The sequence below is a fragment of the Amblyomma mixtum genome, chromosome 10 (assembly GCF_055824585.1).
Source record: "Amblyomma mixtum isolate Tamu chromosome 10, ASM5582458v1, whole genome shotgun sequence".
Taxonomy (NCBI): Eukaryota; Metazoa; Arthropoda; class Arachnida; order Ixodida; family Ixodidae; genus Amblyomma; species Amblyomma mixtum.
In genome coordinates, this window is record NC_143021.1 from 6,885,827 (window position 1) to 6,912,193 (window position 26,367).

Sequence of the window (26,367 nt, forward strand, 5' to 3'; positions counted from 1 at the left end):
GAGATCGGAGCCATCAGCTTTCAGAATGCAACCGGAATAGGTCAAGACAGGTTCATCACCCTACTTCAGTTTTACCTGCAATCCACAGTAGTGTCGTACAAAGACCAGCTCCTGATACAAAAATCGGGAATCTGTATTGGTTCCTCCGTTGCCCCGGTGCTCTCGGATATTTTCTTGTCCACCATGGACCGGGCAGTTCAAGAACGTCTACATGACAAGCACATCGTCAAGATCTATCGGTACGTGGACGATTTCCTCATAGTGTTAGACAGTGCTGCTGCTATTGACATGCCACAAGCCGTCAGGGACATCGTCGGAGTGTTCAAGGACTATTCTGGTGGAATGAACTTCACGTGGGAAATGCCAAAAGAGAACAGGATCCAGTTTTTAGATCTGTTGCTGGTTTTTAGTGGTAAGCGAGTGTGTTGGTCGTACAACGTTAGATCGAAGAAAGGTTTGCTCCCCTTCGACAGTGCGCATTCCAAACTTGTCAAGCGGGCAGTCGCAACTAGCGCACTTCATGCATCACTAACAAAAAGTTGCGAGCACATGGCTGATTACAGCTTTGATAACCAGGTTGAACGCCTTCTTTTAGCTGGCTACTCACCTTTCCTCATAGCAGGCCTGTGCGAAGCCTTACTACAGAAAATGAAGCTAGGAGAGGGAAGGAGAGAGCCCAGGGAAAGGAAACGTGTTGCCGTTATTCCTTATATCCATAAGCTATCGCACAATGTTAAGAAGGTTGCAGCCAGGTACGATGTGAACGTTGTGTTTTCTGCCCCATGTAAGTTGGCAAGAGTGTGTCCGATGGTAAACCGGAAGAAGCGGGCGACCTGCTCAGTAAAACATTCCCGTCAGTACACCGAATGTCGATCCGCAGTTGTCTACCAGATTCCCCTCACTTGTGGAAAAGTATACATCGGCCAGACCGGACGCTGCTTCAATGACAGAGCAAGCGAACACTTCCTGAATGTAAAAAACAAGTCTGGGAGCCACATGGCACTACATTGTAACCAACCCCGTCACGATTGTCGACCTATGTTTTCAGACACCAAGTTTCTGGCGACCGCAAGGAGTAGAGTAGAAAGGGAGATTATTGAAGGTTTTTTGATTGAAAAGGCTGGGGACGAGTGCATCAGCAGCTCATCTGTCTGTTTACAGGAGAAAGAAAGGTCCTTTCTTGAACGGACGCGATTCTTGCGTTTTAACTGCTAGACATCCTGACAAAGGGTTTTTCCTGCATCTCACCTTATAGTGTTTTATTTTGCGTTGTTTTGTTTGTTGACCTTATGCGGAACTTTGCTCCTCTGTCTTTTAAAGACTTTTAGTTGTTTTACCGTCTTCATTGCTTGGCCGGTGGTGGTTCATGTTTTTGTTCTTTCTTTTAGTTTCCCTTTTTAACGATTGTTACTTTTACCGTGTTATTTGTTGGTGTCGGTTTCTTGTTTTCGCTTTTAGCCTGCTGACTGTGCCTATTGCCTAGCAACTTTTACTTTTTTCATCGCCATTTTGCTCATGCTTTTCTCATGTTTTTACGCCTTCTCGCTCTCTTGAATGTTTTTAACGTAGCCCAAAGATTCCGCTTTGCTTTGAAGTACTCATTGTCTTGTCTATCTGAGCTGCAGTTGTCATTGGCTGTAGCTGGTCCATGCACATCTTTGTATCTGTTAGTCCCTTTATCATTAGCTTGGTAATGCTATATTTTTTGATAGTGCATGCACGTTTTATGAGTTCTGTCGAGCTGTGTGATGACTCCCCAAACGTGTGAAGCGTTCCTTCGCTGTGTCCCGTGGCTGACAGTGCATCACGTGGTCCAGGAAATAGTATAAATCTGTGCTGGTTTTTTCACGCAATAAAGAGTTGGTAGTCAGCGCCCGTCCTGTGTTTTTCGTGTTCCTTGTGTCCTTGTTCCGTAGCGCTGTTGTGAATCCGTTTATTAAGCATGAACCAACTAGCCCACACCAGAATCCTCTCTTAACAATACTTTGATTTGAGCTAGTTGGTTGTAGCATGACATGTTTACGCAAAAGGCGTACTGGCGCTAAAAAACGAAGACAGCGCACACAACAGGACAGGACTGGCGCCAACTTCCAACTGAGTTTATTCACAGAAAAAACCACTTAAGAACCACACTGCATGCAAAAAGATACAGACAAACCACATACAAGGGGTGATTTAACAAAGATACACGTGCCAAACGGACCAAAGCAATGTTTATAACGCTGACAGAGACCCACTCAGAAACCTAATCTGTTGTTCTGACAATGACACTGATGGCTTGCTTATGCAGATATCGCCCCTCTGCTTGATGTAATAGGCTTTTATTATTTCACGCTCTAATCTGTCTTTTGACCTTGCAATGAATTTGGTGTTCTCAAAACCAGGACGGCATTTGCAGCTTTTGCAGTGAGTGGCCATGTGGCTGCCATAGCCATTTTTTACGGCAATCTTGTTATCTTGGTATCTTTGTTAAATCACCCCTTGTATCTGGTTTGTCTGTATCTTTTTGCATGCAGTGTGGTTCTTAAGTGGTTTTTCTGTGAATAAACTCAGTTGGAAGTTCGCGCCAGTCCTGTCCTGTTGTGTGTGTTGTCTTCGTTTTTTAGCGCCAGTACGCCTTTTGCGTAAACATGTCATGATCCTCTTAAGCTCGTAGATTTCTAAAACCTATGCAGTTTCCCTTTAAGGACCAGCGGTTATCTTGCCTTCGCAATACATGCCCTGCCCAAGCCCACTTCTTCCTCTTGATTTCGACTAGGATGTCATTAACCCGCGTTTGTTCCCTAACCACTCCGCCCTCTTCCGGTCGATTGCGCAGCACCAATCATTCTTCTTTCCATAGCTCGCTGCGTTGTCCTTAACTTAAGCTGAACCCTTTTCGCTAGCCTCTGCATTTCTGCCCCATAGGGGATTACCGGTAAGATACAGCTGCTGTAATCTTTTCTCTTAAACTGCCATTAATGACCTGAGAGAACCTGCCATATGCGCTTCCACCTTCACATAACAGTTCCGGAAAGCACGCACGTCAAGCAAGGGAAACCAGTGAGGAGGTTGAACTTCTGCAGCACATACGTTCCGAGCTTAAATGCACTGTTCTCTGAATAGTTACGGCGATTGTGCGTGTTTATCAATCATGCGGCTTTCCCACACGCTGAACAGTGTTATCAAGAGGAAAAGTTCACACGAAAAATTCTGGGGTCTTTCACAGGCCGGAATCTTATAGTGTATAAAGTTGTCTCTCTCTCCTTCTCCTATAGTGTCAGGGTTGACCTCAATGTCCTTTTTAAGAGACCGCTAAAGTAGGCTATGCCCCAAACGAACATAGCCTGACTACAGAGCAAAAACAAGTGCGTTCTTCAATAGTTTCTCGTTGCTCTCACATGTGCCAAACACTTTTCCCCCGTTTAACCGCGGCAGTCCCAGTTCAAAGCCGCAGCGCCCAACCCGTGGTCGCGAGCACACACCGACCACGGCCAACGCCGGCTTATCCAGCCCGCGGTGGAGGCCGCGACATCCCAAGGGATCCCCGCCGACCTCCTCTAAGCCAGCGCAACCGGTCCTTGGACTGGTCCCCTGTTTTTGGGAGTAATAAAAGAGTTCACCACCAGCACCGACCACGGCGGGCCTTGCTCTGAGGGAACAAAGGAACGACACACTGGCTGACACAAACAAGGCAATTATTGCTACAACAACAATAACGCCCGCTAGCAACAAAATGCGCTAAGGAATCGAGGACGTCCGACCCACCAGCAAAGCAACGAGCGAATGTTCGCCCACACAACGGCAGGGGGAAACTCCGAGGCCGGACGGGACGAGGTAGCGGGAGAATGTTCCCACCACGAGGAGTGCTCCGCTGGTAGAGAGGAACGTGCCCCTGTGGCAGAGAGCAGAACGCTCGCCGACACGTTCGCACGCGGCTAAATCCCGACGCGCGCGCGCAGCAATCACGCCATCCGTGGCGCTCGTGTCGCTGCGACGCCAGCGCCCTCCCTTGCTAGTTGAAGTAACAAACACGGCTAAAGACGGCGCATCGCGGGGAAGCGAGCCACAGGGGTTGAGCAAGGCGCGCGCCTACAAACTATGGAAAACAAACGAATGCCGGACACGAATAAATGTTTACGCAAGGTCAATCTTCATTAAAGCAAGCTGCTCATAGGATCCATAACTACAGCGCAAACGACAGGACAGAGATGAAGAAGGGACACCACACAGCGCTGACTCACAACTAAAGTTTTATTAGATGCCAGCAGGTATAAATACCTTCCTGGCGGCCAGAAAAGAATGCAGTCCACACTTACATGCGTGACTGACATACTAGTATACCAGTCACGTGCCACCAAGCAAATGACATGCGCGAGAATACAATATAATCAGTGAGCATGCACTTGTCAATATTCGCAATCAAGGTATCATCTTTCTTTTTCTGACAACGCGACAGATGAAGAACTGATGCATTCTTCCGAGAGCCTACCTATTAAGTGAGCTTCTATGATCTCCCTTGCTAACGAGTCACGGTTCTTTCCTAACACTGCACTTTCCTGATAGTTTGGCGCACAGACGTAGGTATCATCGTCATGGAGAGGGCTGAGTCGGGCTGGTTGGTTCATGTTGAATGGTACGGCAAAACAGCGCTGACGGACGGGACGGAAGAAGATGAGACAAACACAGCGCATGTGTTTGCCTTCATTTCATTCATTTATTAAGTCCGCAAAGGCCCCATTTAAGGGGTATTACATGAGGGGTGGGCGGGGAGTACGGCAGTTATGACAAAAAAAAATGATTTTCGATGGCAGTCTTGAATTGTTGAAGATCTTCAAGGGAAGCGATATGGCCGGGAAGGTCGTTCCTGACCAGGGCAGTACGGGGGAAAAATGGTTTTTGGAACGTTGTGGTATGGGCGCGCTGGGGGTAGACTGCTTTGAGATGGCTGTGACGGGATAAACGACGGGCTGGGCGGATGAGTGCGTTGTTCGGTGGCATCATCGTCATCTTCTTCCGTCCAGTCCGTCAGCGCTGTTTTGCCGTACCATTCATCATCGTCATCTTTATTGCCTTTGCAGTGCCTGCAATGTTTCGCCATGTGGCCAGAGATAGCGACACGGGAGACATTATACTCATGCTCTTTGAGTCTTTCGTTTAAACATCGGCCGGTTTGGCCTATGTATCGCTTAGCACAAGATAGTGGCAGCGAATATACCACCCCTTTCTGGCAAGGCACAAATTATTTTGCGTGCTTTATCGGGCACTTGCGCGATTCTTTAATCTCTGAATTTACATTCTTAATCACGCTGGACAGTCGTTTGGGCGCCGAAAAGACGACATCAACGCCTGCATGTTTTCCGATTCTTTTTAGATTGTGCGATACTTTGTGAAGATATGGCAACACAACAATTTTCAATTCAATTCAATTCATTTTATTTTCCAGAAAGATTCTTGCGGATTCATAGGCAAAAAGCTGTTCCTGACAGCTTGACAAAGGCCTATAAAACCACCAACGAGGCAGTAGGTGATGACCTTATGATGCAGAATATTGAAAGAAGAATAAAATATGTTTAGCACACAATATATGACTACAAACATGGATAATAGCTGAGTAGAAAAATATACATTAACAAGAACATACATTAACAAGAATTACATTTTAGAGCTTGACACCAGTTTTACAGAAAACAGTATTAACGAAGTATCGATTATAACTTCAAAGGAAATTTACACATATTGTTTTAGAAATACAATTATGTGGCATACAAAAAAATAAAAGACATTAAGGCTAAGCAAATAATAGCATGAACAAACTATCCATCAAATAGTTAACCGGTAATATATCTAGGAAAAGGCACATAATACACACAATCTCGAAACCAACATTATACAATTATAGCTAAAATGAGTACACTTGTGCACATCTGGTATAATTTGTAAATAAAGGTACAGCTATGTGGACAAGAATTGGTCAAGTAACTGTTTTAGTGTAGGCCTAGTTATGTGTTTGTATTTATTTAGAGTGACTGGAAGATTATGCTGAAGTGTTTGCACTTTATAATTTGTGCGGAAACGAGGTATGAACCATGGATCAGTGTTCCGTGTATGAGTGTTTTTATTGCGTTCTAAAGAGGCTAATGACTTAAGGAAATGCCTGAAAGAATCCATTGCTAAATAAAATGATCGCAGGACTCGAAACTCGTAAGCACGTTTGATGCTAATTATATTGTAGGACTGAAAATATTCTGCTGTTGACGACAGGAAGTCTATATTGGCGATGTTACGAATATTTTTTTTCTGGAGTACGTATATCCTCTGGACATTTCTTTGTGATGTAGTCAACCAAACTAAATTGCAATAGTTAGTGTAGGAGGCAAACAAGGCACTGTAGACTTGTAGTTTTATTTTTGTTGGTAGAAAAGAACGGCAACGTGATAATGCCCCTGTAACTGTTGAAAGCTTTTTGCAGAGGTTATCTATGTGAGAGTCCCACATAAGATGAGAACTAAATGTTTTGCCAAGTATCTTGATTTCTTCAACAATCTCAATAATTTGGCCTTCGCAGCGGATATCTTGCTCAATTTTAACTAACTTATTTCTAGCGCGAAAAATAACTGCTTTGGTTTTTGAGGGTTTGATCTTCAGCTTATTTGATCCTGACCAAAAGATTAATTTTTCAAGAATGTTATTACCCTTTGATATAAGAGTATTAACATCACTGCCTGATAGCAAAATACTGCTGTCATCTGCGTACACGATAAATTTAGCCCCCCCCGTCAATATGGGCAATATCGTTTATATAGATGATGAAAAGTAATGGGCCCAAGATGCTACCTTGTGGTACACCAGTTAATATTGGTAGAGGTGAAGATTTATGATTGCCAAGGTGAACACACTGAGTCCTATTTTTTAAGTATGACCGAAGTAATTCAAGAGATTTGCCACGAATGCCATAATGTGTGAGCTTAAATATTAAAATGTTGTGATCAAGAGAATCGAAAGCCTTACTGTAGTCAATAAAGAGACCAAGTGTAAAGAGTTTTTGATCAATATTTTGCAACACAAATTCTTTAAGTGATAGAAGTGCAGATTCGGTTGATCGTCCCCTTCGAAATCCAAACTGGTTATCTGAGAGCAAGTTACGCGTGTCCAAAAACTTGGTTAATCGGACAGATATTATTTTTTCCAAACCCTTTGAAAAAACAGGTATTACAGATATTGGTCTGTAGTTTCTCGCATCATTTTTATCCCCGCTTTTATATATGATGGATACCCTAGACCTCTTCATGGCAGTAGGAAATACACCTTTTTCTATAACAAGGTTGAATATGTATGCGAGTACCGGGACGATATGCTGCAAAACGTGTTTTACGGGCGTAATCTGTAAGTTATCTATATCCAGGGCTTTGCTGTTCTTTAGATTCATAAATGTGCTGTAAATTGCATGTTCAGTTATTAAATGGAGAGCAAAACTCTCTACAGGGCTATTGTCGGTAGGCTGAACAGCAGGAAGGCAGCTGTCTTCTGCGGCAATATCGACAAACACTTTATTGAAATGATCAGCCTGTTCTTTACCAATAAGCTCGCGGTTATTGTGTACTATTCTGTCAGGAATAACATGTTTATTTTGGCGACCTAAAACATTATTTATCACCTTCCATGCAACTTGTGGTTTTTTGCTAACGATATCAAAGAACAGGTACGCAGTTTTTGCGCGCCTAAGTTCTTTATTTACTCTATTTCTATAAGACTTAAATTCTGTTAACGTTGCCAGGAACCGAGTTCGTAAGAAAGCATGGAAAAGTTTATTCTTCTTTTTAATCATCCCGAGGAGGTATGGTGTGATCCATGGTTTCCTAACTCTTTTCGATGGCTTGAAAGTTCTAAAAGGGAAGTGCATTGTGTATAGTTTTACAAAAAGTTCCATGAATTTTAAATATGCTTCATTTACATCAGTAATTGTATATATAACTGACCAGTCCTGCGCACCAATATCTCTTTCGAAAGAAAGGAGAGCCTCTTCAGAGAGGGACTGAACTGTAACTATGTCTCGTCTGTAGGTTCTCTGGCCAAGTCGGTTACAGTAGAACATAAAGATTGGACAGTGATCACTAATATCAAACGCGATTGTTCCGGCATGAGAAATGGTGTTTTCAATATTTGTAATAAAAAGGTCAAGAGAAGTGGAAGAAGAAACCGTCACTCTTGTGGGCGATGTAATTATGTTAATAAAGCCAGTTGAATAAACAGTGTTGTTAAAGTCTTGTGCATTCGAGCTATCACTGCAAACGTCTGTGTTGAAATCACCGCCACAAATCAGCGTAAAATTGCCATCGGAAACAAACTGCAAGAAGTTTTCAAAAAAATTCATGAACTCCCTAAAATTGCCCTGTGGAGGGCGGTAAACAACAGCTATTAGTTCAAGGTTCTCCTTTAAAGTTAGGATTTCATAGTCTGGGGTAATAATACAATATTCAGAGAGAAGTTCGTAATCCCGAGTAGGTTCAACATAAATTGCAACACCACCCCCTTTGCGGTTAGTACGATTCATGACAAAACTCTTATAATTGTCAAAATGAAGTATGTCGCCCTCATCATAATACCATGTCTCGGTCAACATTATTATGTTATATGAAAAAGAAAACTGACTTAGGAGATAAGATATGTTGTCATGCTTTCCGGGTGCGGAGCGTGCATTAATGTGCAGAGCTGAAGTATACGATGCAGAGGGAGAGGGAACTGCTTGAGGTAAAACAAAATTGTAATATTCCATTGTCAATTTTTTGTTTTCTTAGGGTGATTGGCTATGAGGTGGTACTGAAAATATCTTAGCAAGATCGTCTTCTTGGGCAATGGGTACAATCTCAGAACCATCGGACTGCCTTGCAAGGATTTTTCCGTTTTGTGTCCACACTGACTTCCATTTGTGCTCCTTCTTACGCTTTATTGCCATACTTAGAAGCTTCTTCAGACTGGGGCATAAGTGCTCATTCACATATATCGGATTGTCATTATCCAGTCCAATGTCGCGGTTGGTGAAGCGAGCTTTCTTTCCTTTCTTTAGTGTGATGTCACGTTTCACTCTAGACTTAAATTGTACAATTATATTTGTTTTGTCACTGTTTCGGATCGGAACCCGATGGCAAACCTCGATATCGTCTGCAGAGATTGGTTCTTTGATGACATCACCAATTTTTGATACAATGGCAGTGATGTTTTCATCTTCTGTTTTTGAAACACCCTGGATCTCAATGTTTGTATTCCTGGAGTATTGTTCAATGTGAACGAGCTGCTTTTCAAGGTCAGCATTTTTCTTTTCAAGAGCCACACATCTCTCAAGAGTTGCCTGGTTTTCTGTGGCAAGTTTAGCATTCTTTGCTACTTCCGCATCGAGTTTTTTCTTCAGTGATTCAATTTCTTCATAAGCAAACTCAAGACTCGTTGTCATGCTTTTCTGCTCAGACTTCAGATCGCGCATTTCATTACGCAAATCCCTTTCATAGGCCTCTCGGGCCGTTTTAAATTCCTGCCTGAGATCATCTTTGAGCTTCGCGTAGATTTCGTCTTTGATTTTGGCAATCTTCCTTTTCTTCGTCTCTTTCCTACATTCACTTTTTCCCTTTATCTTAACTTTTCCTGCAGTTTTCCTGCCACGGAAACTAATAATTCAGACGGAATAATTCAGACAGAATTCAGATGTGATGTAGTTATGGATCATCGAAAACACCAACTCGCCCAGCAAATGCTTTTGTGCTCATAAGAGCCAGAGCAAGGTTCGGGAATTGTACGTGCAGTATGTACGTTACTTTGCATAGAGTGGCCTTTCAAACCGCACGTCTGATGAGGGCCAATGAGAAGTAACATTGCGTGTGTCAAAAAATTTGATAGAACTCTCGCGAAAATTTTATAGTCTACATTTGCGAACGTGATAGGCATGTTGGCGTGCACTGTGCGCAACTTTTATTTGTCAGTGCTCTTTAGAATTAAGACTGTGTGATTCCCAGTAAACGACTGAGGAAGGACCTCGACCTCTAAACTTAAAGCGAAAATCTGGAGGAGGACTGGGCTCCGCATCGATTTAAAAGTTTTGTAGAACTCGCATGAGATGCCATGAGGACCAGCGGTTTTGGAGACAGGTAATTAATCAGTTGCTTCTTCTATTTTTTGTAACGTGACTGGCCCATTGATAATAGCCTAGTCGTCACATACTAAAAGGTTTATAAGAGCTATGAAGTTAGCTAGCAGGTCCGAATTATGAGTAGCAGGAGCGTCACTGAAAGCGCCGCATAATAGTTCGCAAACACAGAGATCACACCACACTTACTGGTGACAAGGGTGCCATTGGACATCATTTCCGATATCAGCTTGGAAGATAGAGTGACGGTGTATGTCAAGCAGAGCTTGCCGCATAGGATATTCAGAGTCCAAAGCACGATTCGTACGATATCGAACTGTACAGCGGTCGCAGCTCGTGTTAAACTGCAACACACACTCACGCTGTGCAATGGACATCGTCATCTTCGTCGACTTCCGTCTGCGGAGCGAGCAGCTCAGGTCAGGTTGACCTCAATCAGAGCTTAACCTGAGTCTAATATCGTCGCCGGACGTGTCGACGACCCAGCAAAGCAAAACCATAAGCCAACCATGCTAAACTGATGCTTTCGCACATGTTTACTTCATGTTTGTTGCTGTCGTTTATGTCACATGTATTAGCTTACAGTGGTCGGGGCCCCTAAAAAATTTTGTTGGGTCCCTGAAGTTGCGTCTGGTTATTTAATGTTTTATGCTAAATAAATACTTTCTTTCTTTCTTCTTTCCAGCCAGCAACGTTCTTTCCTTCATGAGACTTATGGTGGTGCCCGTGACATTGAGATTACGGCTATCGGATTTTACTGGCTGATACGAGGTTGGAAATAAAACCACAAAATAACGCGCGGTTCAAGTGTCTCCATACTTGCATGGTACATTGCTTGTTTGGATTGTTGAGCACGGAAGAACAGATAACCTTCGGTGCAATTTTATATCTGAATTAGTTTATAAATCAATCAAAATTTCATTCCAATGTCCTTTGTTGCCAATTCAGGTTGAAAGAAACGCAGCTACCTGAACCGGATCCGGTCAGCCTTAAGTCGAAGCGGACGGTAACCTCCAAAAATGACTTTTTTCCAACAACACGAAAAAATACACCTTTAAGATGGGATATAATCGTGTCATGAAAAACATACGCCTCCTCAATTGGCTATGGGTGTACTATCGGTACTTAAACCGAGTTTGACTCAATATTTCCAGCGTTGGAATTGAATCGCTGTGTGCCCCTTTGAAGCCACAATTTCGGTCGATTCAAATTTAATGTGTGCCCGGGTGCAGTCAAAGAAGAGACTGTACAGGAGAGAGTAACCTCTCCTCGGTGGTCGAGATTAGTAGCGGATTAGGGTCGCCGTGACAATGCGACACATTTCACATGAAAAAAAAAAACACATGTCCAGAATGGTTAGAACCACACAAAGCGTACTTTTCCTGCTAGTTTTTTCTCGGATAGTATGTGCAAGCTGGTTCAGAAAACTTACCGTGTGTTTCCTGTCGCCATACGTCATCTTACCTGTCACGCATCAAAAAGAATTGCATTTCTACTCTCCTTTGGGTAAAGTGAAAATGCGAGCAAGTGGCATGCTGGCGTTCACACGCATTGCGTAAATAAGCTGCAGCAATGCGTCGCTGTGACACGAGAAGGCACTCTGCGCAGCGAGAGATGTGTGCCTGATCCACAGCGCCATGGTGACGATGAAGCAGGGCGCGTATACGCTTGTCTCCAGAGTTGGCAGGAAGCACCTCTCCTTTGTGTCGGCCATTTCGCGCTTTGCTCAGCCGCCGTTCAGGAGTAGATTTACTGTGAGGGTGTCCTTTTCTCCCTACTCATAACATTTATGCAGACCGGAAGTACTATACGGCTCCGCAGAACGAGGCGTACGTCTTTGCCAAAAGTGAACCGAGCAGCCACGCCGGCAGCTGGAGCGGGAATGCAGACGAGCGACAGGGCTGCTACTTCGGCGCTGCCGCTGCTTCCTGGCTGCGAGTGTAAACTGGCTGACATAAGCCTGCGCCCTCGCTCAGACAGCCCTCCAAAGGCGCGACATTTCTCGCCGCACATACCATAGTCGGATACAACTCAAGAACGCGTGCCCCTTCCAGTCACTGGCTTTGGCCGATTCTCATGAAAAGCCGCCGCGGTGGCTCAGCGGTTATGGTGCTCGGCTGCTGGCCCGAAAGACGCGGGCTCGATCCCGGCCGCGGCGGTTGAATTTCTTTGGAGGAGAAGTTCTAGAGGCCCGTGTACTATGCGATGTCAGTGCACGTTAAAGAACCCCAGGTGGTCGAAATTTCCGGAGCCCTCCACTACGGCGTCCCTCATAGCCTTAGTCCCTTTGGGACGTCAAGCCCCATAAACCAAACCATTCTCATGAAACTGCTAGCGTGACAATGCAGAAACCGGTGCCATAACGGTGAGAGGGGTCATCACCGATCATAGAGGGAAGGGATTGCACCCTTTCGTCTACCTCTCCCTGCTTTGTCACACTAGCAGGGTCGTGACAACCGGCTGACGCCATTGGCTGGAAGGGGATCCCTTTGACGGAGAAAAGTCGCTGCATTCTTAAGTCGTATCCTGCTATACCTGTTCATTTCTTGTCATCCAGAAAAAGAGGGCGAGAGCGTGGACTTAGGTCGCCCAGTTTACTCTCGTAGCCGGGGAAGCAGCAGGCAGCGCCGCTCGGCGGAGGGCCCGCTGCTGTGCGATTACTTTTGTCAAAGACTCGTGCCTGCGACGTACACACCCTCGTCAAAAGCGTACGGCCCAAACCCTGCTGGATGCCTCGTTATGCATCCTCAGCGACCGTAACCTCTCGAAAGGGGAATGACATCGCGTCCCCGACGCTCCTCAGCTTTTGCCTTCTAGGTGTTCTAGCACCTCTAGACAGCTTAGAAGCAGAATACGCTACGAATGAAGTGTTGAGGCGTGCCGTTACCAACTTTGAATGCAGACAGTAACAGAGAGCAATATCAATGCCAGAACAAGCCCACAGCTGCTGCGTACAACTACTGACCGATGCTCTGCCCTCTGTGTGCGCAGGTTGACCGGGTGGCACAGGGCCTGCTCTCCCTCGACCTGGCGCCGGGGTCGCGGATCGGCCTCCTTTCCCCCACCTGCCACCGCTGGATCGTGTGCCAGTTCGCCGCGGCCAAGGCTGGCCTTGTCCTGGTGAGATGCAGTCCGCTTATATATTGCGGCGTTCGGCAGAAACTATAGAGCTCATAGTGCACTATGGGCCATTTCCTCAGTGTCGAGCTTTCTCAAATCAAAGGCATGAACGCTATTCCTGAAAATCTCGCCAAGAATTCCGTCGCTTATCTCCGATTCACGTAGGGTGACAGCCCGTCACCCTACGTGATCATTTCATTTCACCCGAAAAACATCTCTTCCACGGCACGGATCATTGCCGCGAGGCCAGTATCCTAAAATATTACAGTAGTGGCTTTTTCTCCTCTTTTTAATTCGTTTCATTCAATGTTCTCGCCCTGCACTACAGAAAGAATAATTTGCTGTGTTCATTTTCATTAATTTTTTCAGCACCCCTAAGCGGCCTCGCGATTGAGGGCAGAAGGTGAGGGGTGGCAACACTCAAAATCAAGCACAGTGTAACCAAGAAATTCAGTCAAAAGAGAAAAATCATTTATAAAAGCAATAACTGTATATTTCTCATTGTTATATTTCACGTGACTATAGTATCAGTTCACTATGTACCGATCAGTTTACTGTCCGTTACCTACAAGTTATTTCCTGAGGTAATCGCAAATACAATCAGGGCAACGTTAGACTTCAATCAACCATATTGCCACGTTGTAGCGACAGCAGTCCAGCGGTCAGTACGACACCAACAAGGCTTGCAAACGGAACTCTTTATTTGGGCTGACTTGCGCCCGCAAAAGAACTGAATCACTCGGCGGCGGCGTAAGCAACAAACGTGCTTCTCAGTTGTCGAACTACGAATGTCCGCCGCTCGCGGCATCGCTCAATTTAAAGGCGGCAAGGAAACTTCCAGATAGCAGGACAAGATCATCTACAGTAATCTAGAAAAACCTAGATGCAGCCTTTCATAGCTGCGATCAATCGAGATTAGTCTGGTCGCTTCTCGCGTCACGAACAAAAGTGATAACAACCCTTTCCTGCAGCCTTGAGCGTGAACGAACAAACAATACAATGATACGTGGCAATATGATTAGGCAGGCTTTCGCAAAAGCTACTCGACAATAGACCATATTCACGCTATTAATTGGGTGACAAAGAAATGTGCAGAATATAACCAGCCCCTATACGGGGTGTTTCACGTTACTTGAACCAAGGATTAAAAAAAGCGGCGCACCGTAGCTTGATGAAATCAAATACATATCGTTCCCCATCACATGGCGATTCTCAGAATATTTTTTAAATTCCCCTTAATTAGTTAATTACCTTACATTAATTGCGCATAAATTTTTATTCCCAGTTTACGCCCACTTACGTTTCGTTAATTCTATGGGGGGTTACGAAACAAACGATCCAGTTTTTTTGTAGCAACATATGTTCTACGCGGTTCTCCTTTTTTCCAACATCTAAGGAAAGCCCAGGAAATATGAAAAATCAATAGAGAACACGTGATTGCGCTCTTGCGCTACCGTATTGTAGTGTTGCCAACCGCGCCTTAAGTGAACAAAGCGTGAGCGCTCACCGTCCCGAACTGAGCGCCGACGCCACTCTCAAAATTTTCAAAGTGCGTCAGGACATTTTTCCTGAACGCAGAAAGCGCGCCCCGAGATCTGCGATAAGTGACAAGCAGTTTATCGACAGCTAATTCAGACGGAGCTTCTACTGCACTATCACACAGGAAAAACAAGAAAGGAAGAGATAGCAGGGAAGTCGCGTATTTCAAGGTAGGCTCGTTTCTTTATTTTTGTCATTTTGCCGTCTGTCCGCTCACATGGACACGGTCAGCGCGTACGCTTCGTTCTCTCAAACCACGGCGCTTGGAACATGGTAGCGGACAAGCGCAGTCACTTGCTGTATGTTTTCCCATATTTCATGGGCTTTCGTCAAAAGCTAGGAAAAAGGACCACGTAATAGATACGTTGCTGCAAAAAACTGCACCAGTTGTTTTTTAATCCCATCTACCACTTAAGGGAACGCACAGGACCCTTAAAGGGATACTGAGGCGGTTTTCGAATCGGCTAATTTTTTAGAGTTTTGAAGTAGTGTCATTGCTGATCACGTCTGTGAAATTATTTTTTCGATTTTGGCTAAAACAGTGGCGCAATCACCAATTAAAAACGCGATGTTCAAATCTCCCGCGCCCCGCGCAAGCGTAGGAGAGGAGAACAGCGGAGAGGGAAACCTCGTCCATGTCGGCCAACGTGACGTCACGTTGAGGAGCCGGGGATACTTCGGCGCACCCGAGCGAGCTTTCAGCGCGCGTTGTTTCTTGTGTTGCGTGCGTTGTGACGTACAAAGCGTGTCAGCCGACCTTGAGAATCATATTCAACATGAGGTACTACTCTGCGTTCGTGTCCATGAACAAATACGGCCGAGACTGTGTCGTCTTCCACTGTTTTTAGCAAGATCAAAAGCTCGCAGCGCAAACGCTCGCTGCTGTGACGAAGAATTCAAGCTGACCAAAGCAAGCCTACACTGCTCGAAGCATTTTCGTAAGAGCGGCTACATGCAGAGCTTGTCCCTAATGTGACCTCTGGAGATTTCTGTCGAAAAGGCGCGGCTGAACCATGACACAGTTCCTTCGATTTTCTTGCGCATGAGAGGCGTGTCATCATTCCGAAGAAGCGCCTCTTTTAAAAGTAGAAACATGCTCACTTAGCCCATGAAGAAACCTTATAGAGGCTCAAGCATGTGTCGCTATCCTCAGCTTAGGTGCGGCCAGACCACCTGAGACGTGCTCAGCAAGGCTCGGTTAGTGATTTTATACTCGGTTCGACGTGTCAAAGCAAGCAAGCAAGCAGAGTAAAGCACAGTAAAGCAAAGCAAGCAAGCATCGAAGCTCTTCATATGCGGCATCTCGTTGAGTCGTAGCTCAGCAATTAAAATGAAAGCGTTCGGCATTGATTTCGGATGCAAATTTATGAGAGAAATGAATGCCAACCGAGTTTTTGCAAGAAAACACCGCAACCTTACTCGGTTTCTTCATAAAGTTGTGGCAGCGGGCGAGTTGCAGCTAGCTTGGCTTTTAAACACACATATAGTTGGCAACTACTTCACTGAACCTAAACTGCAAATCTAGGAAGGGCGAACGTTTCCGAGGCAGCGATTAATATTTTCTGGCATCTGTTGAACGCGCCATGAGTGAAGCAGCAGCCTTGTGCGCGTATTTGGCTTGTTTTCCAGCGCACTATGATTGCGTCACTATCTTGTGGTCACATGCCTCGCAGTGCTTGGCCACTGCGCTTCGCTAATTTTGACACCAACTTTGTGCTCCCTTATCGTTTCCTTGAAATACTTTCTTGCCCCAACCTGCAACGCCGGGCACTGAGAACAGGATTTTTTGTACGCAGTGCTTTGGGCCTTTTCTTTAGGATGACGCTCTTCCGGGTGAGCCAGGAGGCGTCCGGTGGTGGTAATTGACTTGAGTATTGTTCACACCACTTCCTTTCCGAGAATACGAGCCGAGGTTGTGCTGGCACCTTTTACGCATGGTCTGCATCGCGTCTTTGACGCTGGCGTATGCTTGCGCTAGGCGTAGAATTTTTTGCTTGCGTCTTTTTTGGTTTCAGGCGATACGTGGAATGAGCAAACTGTAGTATCCTTTTCTTCGGAGGTCAGTAAAAAAAAAATAGTCGCCGTATTCGCATTTACAACGACACGGAAAGCTGCGATCTGCACTCAACGCAGCGCCGCATCCGCATCGGCAGCTTCTCCAGTCCTCAAAGTGACGTCACGACCTCTCTTGACCAATCACGGGCGGCGGCGCGCCGTGCGGCGTGCCCCGCGGCACAAGCCGCATATTTCGGCTAAAAAAGGCAATTCGCGCTTGTTTTTGCCTTATTTGGATGGGATATTCCAGAATGCAGCATGAAAAACTATAGGATGCCGCTGCCAGCCCGATTTTCAAAAAAAGTGCTTCAGTCTCCCTTTAAATGAATAAGAAAGGAATCGCGTAATTACACAGGGTCTGTTCTGAAAGTAGTAGGACTGGTTTTTTCCTGGGCGAACGGGCGGAAGAGAGCTGGTCTGCGCGTGGAGGATCGTTGAAGGGGGATATTGGGAATGCTGGGGAAAATCGGCAGTAGGCCTCGGCCGCTGAAGAGAGGAGGTCGCTTGTACTGCGAACCCCTGTCGAAACGTCTCGTCACGCAGAATAGTCGAGCGTTTACTGGATCAGCGATACGCGATCAAATTTCGAGTAAATGTTGGTAAAATGGGCAAAGAGACTAACAGCATGATTAACGAGGCCTGCGGTGACGCTTCCATGGGTATATCAGTTGTTTTTTGAGTGGAACAAGCTTTTCCGAGAAGGTAAGGAAAGAGTGGAGGAAGACGACCACTCCAGACGCCCTTCGACTAGCAAGACCAACGAAAATGTGTAGCGAGTGAAACATTTACTTAACAGCGATCGTAGAATGAGTATCAGAATGATTGCTGATGACTTGAGCATTCAAATCCAAGTTTTTGAGATCGTGACAGAAAGCTTATCCATGAGGAAAGCGTGCGCGAAGTTGGTGCCGGGAGTGTTGTCAGAGGAGGAAAAGGTCAACCGGCAGGATCTTCTTCATCATGTGAATGAGGAGCTCGATTTTTTGCCCAGCACAAGGCGGCAACGCTGCCTCAGCCCCCCTAGAGCCTCGATTTGGCCCCGCCAGACTTTTTTCTATTCCCGAGAATAAAATCGACGCTCGAGGGGAAACATCACGGATCGGTAGAGGTGGTTCCACAGGCTGTGACGAGGGAGCTAAACAGCATTCCGGTCCGGGCGTTCCTGGAGGCGTACGAAAACTGTAAAACTCATTGGCAGCAGCGTGTAGGTGCGGAAGGGTGCTACCTCGAAAAATTGTAATCGTTTGTACTATTCTCTTGAATAAATTTTGTTTAAAAAAATGAGTCCTACTACTTTCAGAACAGACCATGTATAAGGTAATTAATTAATTGAGCGGAATTTAAAAAAGCTGTGAGGAGTGCCACACGACGGGCCACAATATGTCTTAGTTTCGCTCAGCTCCGGTGAGCTACTTTTCTTAAAATGCTTGGTTCATGTTATGTTACACACTCTATATATAGCGTTTATTGATTAAGAAAAACCTTCTGACTCAGTAAAAACCTCAAGAGTCATGCGGCCATTGCGTAATCAGGGTGTAGAAGAGACTGATGGGAAAGTACTGGAAGATATCTATAACGACTGCACAGCTACAATAGTCCTTCATGAAGTCAGAAAGGATACATCATTAACGCAGAAGAGAGACACGATCTCGCCAATGCTATTCGCCGCTTCTTTACAACAGGTGTTCCGAGGCCAGGATTGGGGAATAATTGGGAATAAGTATTAATGGAGAATACCTAAGCAATTTGCGATGCGCAGATGACATTACCTTGCTAAATCACTCAGAAGATGAACTGCACAGCATGATCAACGAGTTAGACAGGCAGAGCAGAACAGTAGGTCCTAAAATTCAAACATGCAGAAAACCAATGTAATGTTCAACAGTCTCGCCAGGGAACAGCAGTCCGCAATTGGTAGCGAGGTGCCGGAACTGGTAGGGGCGAATGTCTACTCAGGGCAGTAGTGACCGCTGATCCGGATCATGGCCGGGAAATAACTGGAATACATCCATGCCACTGATTCACCGCCAGCACATGTACAACGTCTCTCCTACTTATCACATAGATTACATAATAACTACACCTATGCTCGCATTTATGGCAGCACTCTTGCTTTCAGCCTCTGGAATGATCTCCCGGATTGCACCGCCCTGCAGCGTAATCATGACACCTTTCGCGAACATCTACTCAAACACTTCGTTGATAACGCTCAGCACATCGTTTATATAATCATGATTCATATATATTTTGCTTTTCAGCTGCTTCAGACTTTTGCTTCATTGGTTCTGTTCATGCGTAGCTACCCTCATGTATACCTGAAATGTTTTCTTTCGCTTTTGTGTAACTCTTTGTGCAACTCAACCATTTTTGTTCCATGACGCATTGTAGCCTTGTAACTTTACCAACTTTTGTGAACTGCGATATGTTATCTGAACTCACTTGTTTTGGTCTGTTTTGCTGCACTTTTACTAGGCTTTTTATTTCTAACTCGTTTTTTTTCACAAACTTCTGTATTTGACTCCCCTTGCACAATGCCTCTCCGGAGGCCTGTAAGGTATTTGTAAATAAATAAATAATTTGCTTTCCATCAAGAGTGGAATATCAGGTATTCTGTTTTTTCGTATTTATTGTCATCTTATTTGCTGACAACCACTGCGCTGTAATTAACTTCTTATTCGCTTTTTCTTCTAGCTGCTTCATTGTACCTGCCCTTATTATTAAACATGTATCATCAGCGTACATAAGAAGTTTTGAATAACCGATGAATGAAAGTAAGTCATTATCATTTAAGGAAAACATCAACGGACTAAGTACGGATCCCTGCGGAACTCCAGACTAAACGCGGCCGCCGCGGCCGGGTTCGAACCCGGCAACTTCGGCTCAGTAGCCGAGTGCGCTAACCCCTTAGCCACCGCGGCGGGTAGAGTCTGGCCTCTTGACTTATTTGCGTCGCTTCAAAATTGTTATGAAAAAAAGTTATTTAACAACAATGTCATTACCTTTTCAACAAAATAAAAACATAACATTGCTTCAACATTCTGACGTTTCCAGTGCTACCTGGGGCGGCTCAGATGTCCACCGATACAGAGAGACAGAAAGGAAAGGCAGTGAGCTTAACCAGTAGATGGAACCAGTTTGCAGAGTACACACGTTTCCGTCGTTACTGGACTGAAATAGTCTCCCTACGTTTTGCCAAAATAGAAGTGGTTGCGTTTCTAAAACGTAGGAAGTCTCCGTTTTGTTTACGGAATCTTTTTTTGCGGTGCACGCCGTGAGAACGCCGATAGCTAGGACGTATCACCTGAATACAATTGCATGACCCGGAACTTCGCACACGATACCTTAGCCCATTCCAATATAATCCGAATCATTTTTGCGAGTAGCACGCGTGGTGCGCACATGCGTTTCACAGTTGCTGTTGTGTACACATATTTATAGAGCAGTATCGTTCAGCACACCCAATGCTACCGGCCAGCGTATCCCCACCCAGCTCTGTTTCCATCGTCGAAAATAATTTGCAACAATTCCGCGACCTCCTAATAATAAATGCGAGCGCAGCTCATCAGATATTTCAGCTTTTCGATAGATTAAGGCAAAGAATTCGACGGCGGCGGCGGTAAGCTTCTGCTTCGGCGGCACGCACCTCTGGATTCTGGCGACGACGGCGCTGGGCCTCTGCTCTGGCAGCTCGTTTAGCAGCAGCGGCAGACGAAGGACTTCCACCGGTTGCCTCGCTCAGGCCCCAGAAAGAAGTGGCAGAGAGTATACAGGCAGGCGGTTCGCAGTGGCCGACAGCGGTGCACATATCGAGATCCGCCGCCACCGATCGAGCACTCTGATTGCCGCCGCACAGGGGCGGCATTGGAGGAGGAGCGGTGAGATAAATTATCGGGAGGTCGGGGGAGATGGCGCCAGGAGCGCGCGCAACTAGGGCAGCGCACTGCCCCGGCTGCGGAGCTGTTTACGAGGGACAACGGCGACGGCGACGCCGCGAAACGCAGGAACGGGCTCCGAAGAGCTGCGCTATAAAACATGAGGTCCAGCCGCCCACTCTGTGACCAACATGTGACCAACAAGCCCAGCGTTGCCATTATAACATGAGCTCCCGCCGCCTCCACCGCGTCTGCCATTTGCCCAACAATCGCTACAGTAAAGCCGCCATGAGTTGCAGCCACCCACCGTAACGAACATTTCTCCAACAACCCACGCATTATTTGAAACTTCACTAGTATGCTTCCATCGTGGTTTCCAATGCGTCCATCAAGATTTCCAGCAAAAATCATGCTGGAATTGTCCACAGTGATGAAGTCCCAAATAATCCTGGATATAGAAGCGAAAATATAGTTCAGAGTTTGACGGAATACCGTCTGGCGAGGAGCGATCATTGCCACAGAGACAAACTTGTCATCACGCCTCCTTTTGGAATCATTTCATATACATAGCACAAAGCATGCTCCTAACAGGGCACGTGGTAATCTGCCGGAAATCTACAATCGCTCACTAGGAAATTTTAACCCTACACTCTTAGAAAAAAAGGTAGTGAAAACGTAGTAACGGCTGCTGTTACAACCTTTTTTAACCCCTACTACCTATGTACTATGTTGCTACGACCTTGTTACTACTCGAAAGAAAATTAAGTAGTAACAAGGTAGTAACTTCTGCTGTTACTACGTTTTTTTGGCAGTTACTACACTTGTACTACCTCATTATAACCCTGGTAGTATCCATTACTACCTTGATCTGGAAATCGATGATCGGAATATGTACATGTACGTATACTAACATTCCCGGTGACATTGCTACTCAATGCCCCATGTTTTTATACAATGAAAAGGGTTTCCTAATTGGCAGCAAATCTAACAAAATTGCCAGTGCTGTTTTTTGTTTTCAATACAATATACGCAGCGCGTATGTGTTCCACTCTTTAGTTTGATTTCTTAATTGCACTTTTTCACCAACCCCAAGCTATTGTGCCTGACTTGTGCTCATTTTTCCTTCTGGTTTACTACAAGATGCACAAAAATGGGCGTTGAGTTTCTGATGTCATGTTCATACACTTCTTGTGACACATTAGAAAGTCACCACGAAGTCAGGTATTCATGTCTTTCGACAATAAAAACTCAGCAGAGACTCTTTTTCGTTAACACAGAAGATTTCCTTATGTCATTGGCCATCAGCCACTGAAAGGTCCTTCTCAACAACATTGTTGTCCCGTGCGAGAATGTAGATGCTGCTGCTACATTTACACGCAATGAAAAGAAGAAACTGTGGCTGCACATATCACGGCACATAAGTTGTCTGTTAACGTCTGGTGGCGTGGCGCGTGTGAAGGCGATGCACGTGCCGCCAAGTGCAAAAACTTTTTTCTTTAAATTACATACCGGAACACTACCAGTAAAGGAATTCTTGGAAAGGAAGCAGTTATTTCTACCTTGGGGATCACATTGTTTAATTTGTAAACAACCAGAAACAATAGACCACGTTTTTTTGCACTGTTGGGAGGGGGTATACTTTTGGGACATCTTGCAACGGACTTTAAAAAAGGAATTTCCGCTCGACGCTCATGGTATCCGGTACTTGCCTGTAGAGAGTGAGGATGGGACACCATTCGACCTCATTATGCTAATGGGCCTCCATTGTATTTGGCGCTCCAGAATGGCAGGATATCATTGCGATCCTGATGCACGGCCAGCACGGATCTATTTTCGGGAGTGCATGCATAAGTATATTGAAGTTCAGAAACTTGCTCCTGAAGCTCTCGAGTGGCTCGAAAGAGTCGAGCCTTTGGTGACGCTTAAGGAGTTTTAATATGACGAAGCCACGCACCCCCGGGCGGATAGTGTTGTTAATTATTGCTCATTGCGCTCTGTAAGTGTATTTGTGTACTGCATTTGTATTTGTGTATTTGTATGTGTGTATTTGTGTATTTGTGTGTGTGAAGTCAGGCAATAAATAAAAAACAAAAGTGGCGTGGCGTAGTGGTTAGCGTGGTAGGATAGAAAGTATGGAAACAACTTCAGCATAGAAAGTCAAAGGTCCGCGGTTCGAATCCTCCTGAAAGGAGGGATTTTTTTTTCTTTTTTGTTTTTGCTCTAGTTTTTTTTTGCTCTTATTTTGCACTATTACTATCTTAATGCATACGATTCTAATGTCAAAAGTCATTAGATTATTTCTTAAGGTGTTTTCTCTCGAGAGGTAGTAAATGTTACTGCCTCGCAGTTACTACGTACAGTTACTGAGAGGTGGTAAACGTTACTACCTTGCAGTTACTACGTACAGTTACTACCTAGGTAGTCATATATGTGACAGTCGTTACTACCCTAAAATGTAGGAACCTCAACTACCTTTTTTTTAGAGTGTATATAAGCCACTGTCGTTCCATGCAGCGCTCTATGTGATCAAGGGGACCCGTACGGGCCCTGAAACGTCGTTTCTTTTTGAAGAATTTATTGGCAAGTGTATGTTTGTTATTTACGCTACAAGCGAAAAGCTACAGTTATGCTTGGTTTGACGTCATGGCTGTCGCAGTTGGCGCACAATGCACTGGGAGCACCACGATAACTGTGGAGGCGTTCGGCCGTCCACACACTACCTGTGCGGAGGCAGAGGAGGAGACGGAAATCGGCGCGGCTAAAACTCAGGGGGCACTGAGTGCTGCAATGCGACAGCGTTTCCTGGCACACTGCTTTTTTTTTGTTTTGCACCTTTATTTTTGTCATTTTTGTTGTCTTTGTTCAGTTTTGTTCTTCTCTCCTTTTTGTTTATTGTTTTCCTCATTTTTAATTTTCATATTTTTTCATTTCATTTTTTATTTCTCTGTATTTTCTTATTTTTATTGTTCTCAATGTTCCTTTTTCCTTTTCTATTTTATTTTTCTTTGTTTTGATTTTATTCTTTTTTAAATTTCTTCGTATTCCTTTTTTATTCCTTTAATTTCATTTGTGACAACCATGCATTCACTAGATGCGCTTTTATTCATGCTCAAACCTTGAGCATTAGTGGCGGAGTGGTAGCGTCTCCTCTTCAAATGCCAAAGGCCCTGGTTCGATCCCCAGCCTCGACGCAGTTTCTTTTTAAGCAACGCGCGGCTGCATCGAAAGGTCAAACGGTGGCGAGGAGGAGTAGCGCGCGCAGCGGTAGCGGCGGCGCACATGCGCAGTAGCGCGCGGCTGCGGCGAATGGTCAGGCGACGGCGGCGGCCACCTGCGCTGCGTGTGACGTCACTCGGTTTCGCGCTTGCGCAGAACCGGGAAATCTGTGCACCGGCTCACGGCTCGCGCGAAGCTCGACTCCGACCCTCGTAGTGAAGCTCTTCGCTTCCGAACTTTTGTTTGCGGTACGACATGAACTGGTGGGCGAGTTGGTCTGACATATCTAGTGAAGCAGCGCAACGGCACAAGGCCAAGGGAAGAAGAGGACAAACACAGCGCTGAACTGACAACAAATGTTTATTCCGGATGCTAACAGCATATACAGGGTGTCCCAGCTAAAAGTAACCAAGCTTTTAAAAAAGACGAAGTGTCCTGGCCTCGTGAGACCAACTGAGGGTTGTTGCCAGTCGCGTGTCCTAGTCTGCGGTATTTTTTTATTTTGCAAACGTAATTAATTAGCAGAGACTGATTAGCTAACTTTTTAATTATTGCGTTTAGGAAGAAAGTGTCCATGCAGGAATTGTAGATCTCATAGAAAAATAACCGGTTGCAGTGTTTCCAGCCAAGTAGCACTGATTCAGCTTCTTTTATTGACCTTAAAAGAAAGCCCGCGAAATACAAAAAGAACCACGTGATAAGGAAGCAGTTTCAGCGCTCCCAAACGACCGGTCAAGCAACGACATCTGCTTGTGTTTGCAACGCTGCCCCTAACAGGGTTCGGCGTTTTGAGGTGGTGGCGAGTTATGCGTCATGAAAAGTAAGCGGGCGCTGCTTTTCAAGGAAGTGAAGCGCGGCTCGCATGGAGCGCTTTTTCACGCGAAACCTCGCCTCGAGTGATAAGCATGTGGCCGTGCCGCCGAACTTGCACCGTCACGCGCTGAAGGAGCGGTCGCCCTAGCGCCCATGCGAGAGTTGCTGGCATATATCTGGCAACCATCGCAAAACGCCGAACCTCGTTCGGGACAGCGTTGAAAGATAAGCGAATGTCGTTGCTTGACCGGTCGTCTGGGAGCGCTGAAACTTCTTGCCTATCACGTGGTTATTTTTGTATTTCGCGGGCCTTCTTTTAAGTCAAATAAAAGAAGCTGTATCAGTGGTACTTGGTTGGAAACACCACAACCGGTTATTTTTCTATGGGATCTACAATTCCTGCTTTGACACTTTCTTCCTAAAGGCAATAATTAAAAAGTTAGCTAATCAGTCTCTGCTAATTAATTACGTTTGCACAATAAAAAAATACCGCAGACTAGGACACGCGACTGGCAAAAATCCTCAGTTGCTCTCACGAGGCTAGGACACTTCGTCTCTTTTAAAAGCTTGGTTACTTTTAGCTGGGACACCCTGTATATACTCTTTTGCACCTTAGAAAAAACGGGCATTCTTATGGGGCCTACCCCTAACTGCTACCCCCGGCAGCACCTACCCGGTGACAGCAGCGCCATCACATTTGCTTATGGCGCAGATCGTTATTGCTCTATAGGGGTTCCAAACTGGAGATGCATAATTATTAGCAACACTGATTAGTGATTTATATATTTGTGAGTTGGACAATATTGGACAATTGTTTAGCGTTCCTTATAGGCAACATAATTTTCAGTGCATATTGCACATGAAGTCAATGAGATGAGACGATGACATGTCAGGTGTAGAAATGACACTCTGACACCTCATCTACGGCACTGCCGTTGAAAGAGTAAGGAAAAAGGGAGAGGGAAAGACACTAGTGGACGTGTTCCATACGCTCTCTATTTAAAAACGGCCAAATGGCAGCCAGTGGGCAGGCCCGTTCGCCTGCTGTTGACAGAGCGCTGCGATGCAGCTCACCAGTGGCTGCACATCTCAGTCGATGCTAGCCAATGGTGAGGTCCGATCGCGAACCAGCCAATGACCGGATTGCTTTCCACAGGCGCTTGAAAGCCGCGGGTCTGCCTGAGTGACCCAGGACCAAACGGACTCGAAATGGTCGTTTCAACATGAACAACTTACGAAATAAGACACAGGAGGGTTTCTCAAGATTAATGGTCATTTGTCAGGTGTTGCTCCTATTCCAGAATATTGAAAATTAGTCTCCAAGGCGGTAAAGATCCTCAGGAACGTTATTTACTTCACATAAAAGGAAAACAGTAGTGTAACAAAAAAATGTCAGAAGAAATGTTTAGTGGTAAATCGCTTGTGCACATTAAAAAAAAGCAGCGGCCCAAGGAGGGAGCTTTAAATCACTCCTGACGTCACGTCATCAGCAGCCGATCATCGAACTGCAAGAGACGAACTGGGAACAAACGTCAAAGTATGACAGCATCTCTCGCTGGAAAGCATTTATTGGAAATTAATAGTAAAAGTCTCTTTAGCAAGATGATTTGAAGGCCCCTTCGCTTCCGTCTTTCC

At 45.3% G+C, this 26,367-nt stretch overlaps 1 protein-coding gene across 3 annotated transcripts in view; it reads left to right on the forward strand.

The window, feature by feature from the left end:
* Positions 1 to 26,367, forward strand: part of LOC149325065 (medium-chain acyl-CoA ligase ACSF2, mitochondrial-like) — a 187,124-nt gene that overhangs the window by 18,842 nt on the left and 141,915 nt on the right. For all 3 annotated transcript variants that reach the window (XM_089562684.1, XM_089562686.1, XM_089562685.1), the window contains exon 2: positions 13,109 to 13,237. In XM_089562684.1, coding sequence (XP_089418810.1) covers positions 13,109 to 13,237 — 129 coding nt within the window. The remainder of the gene's footprint in view (positions 1 to 13,108; positions 13,238 to 26,367) is intronic.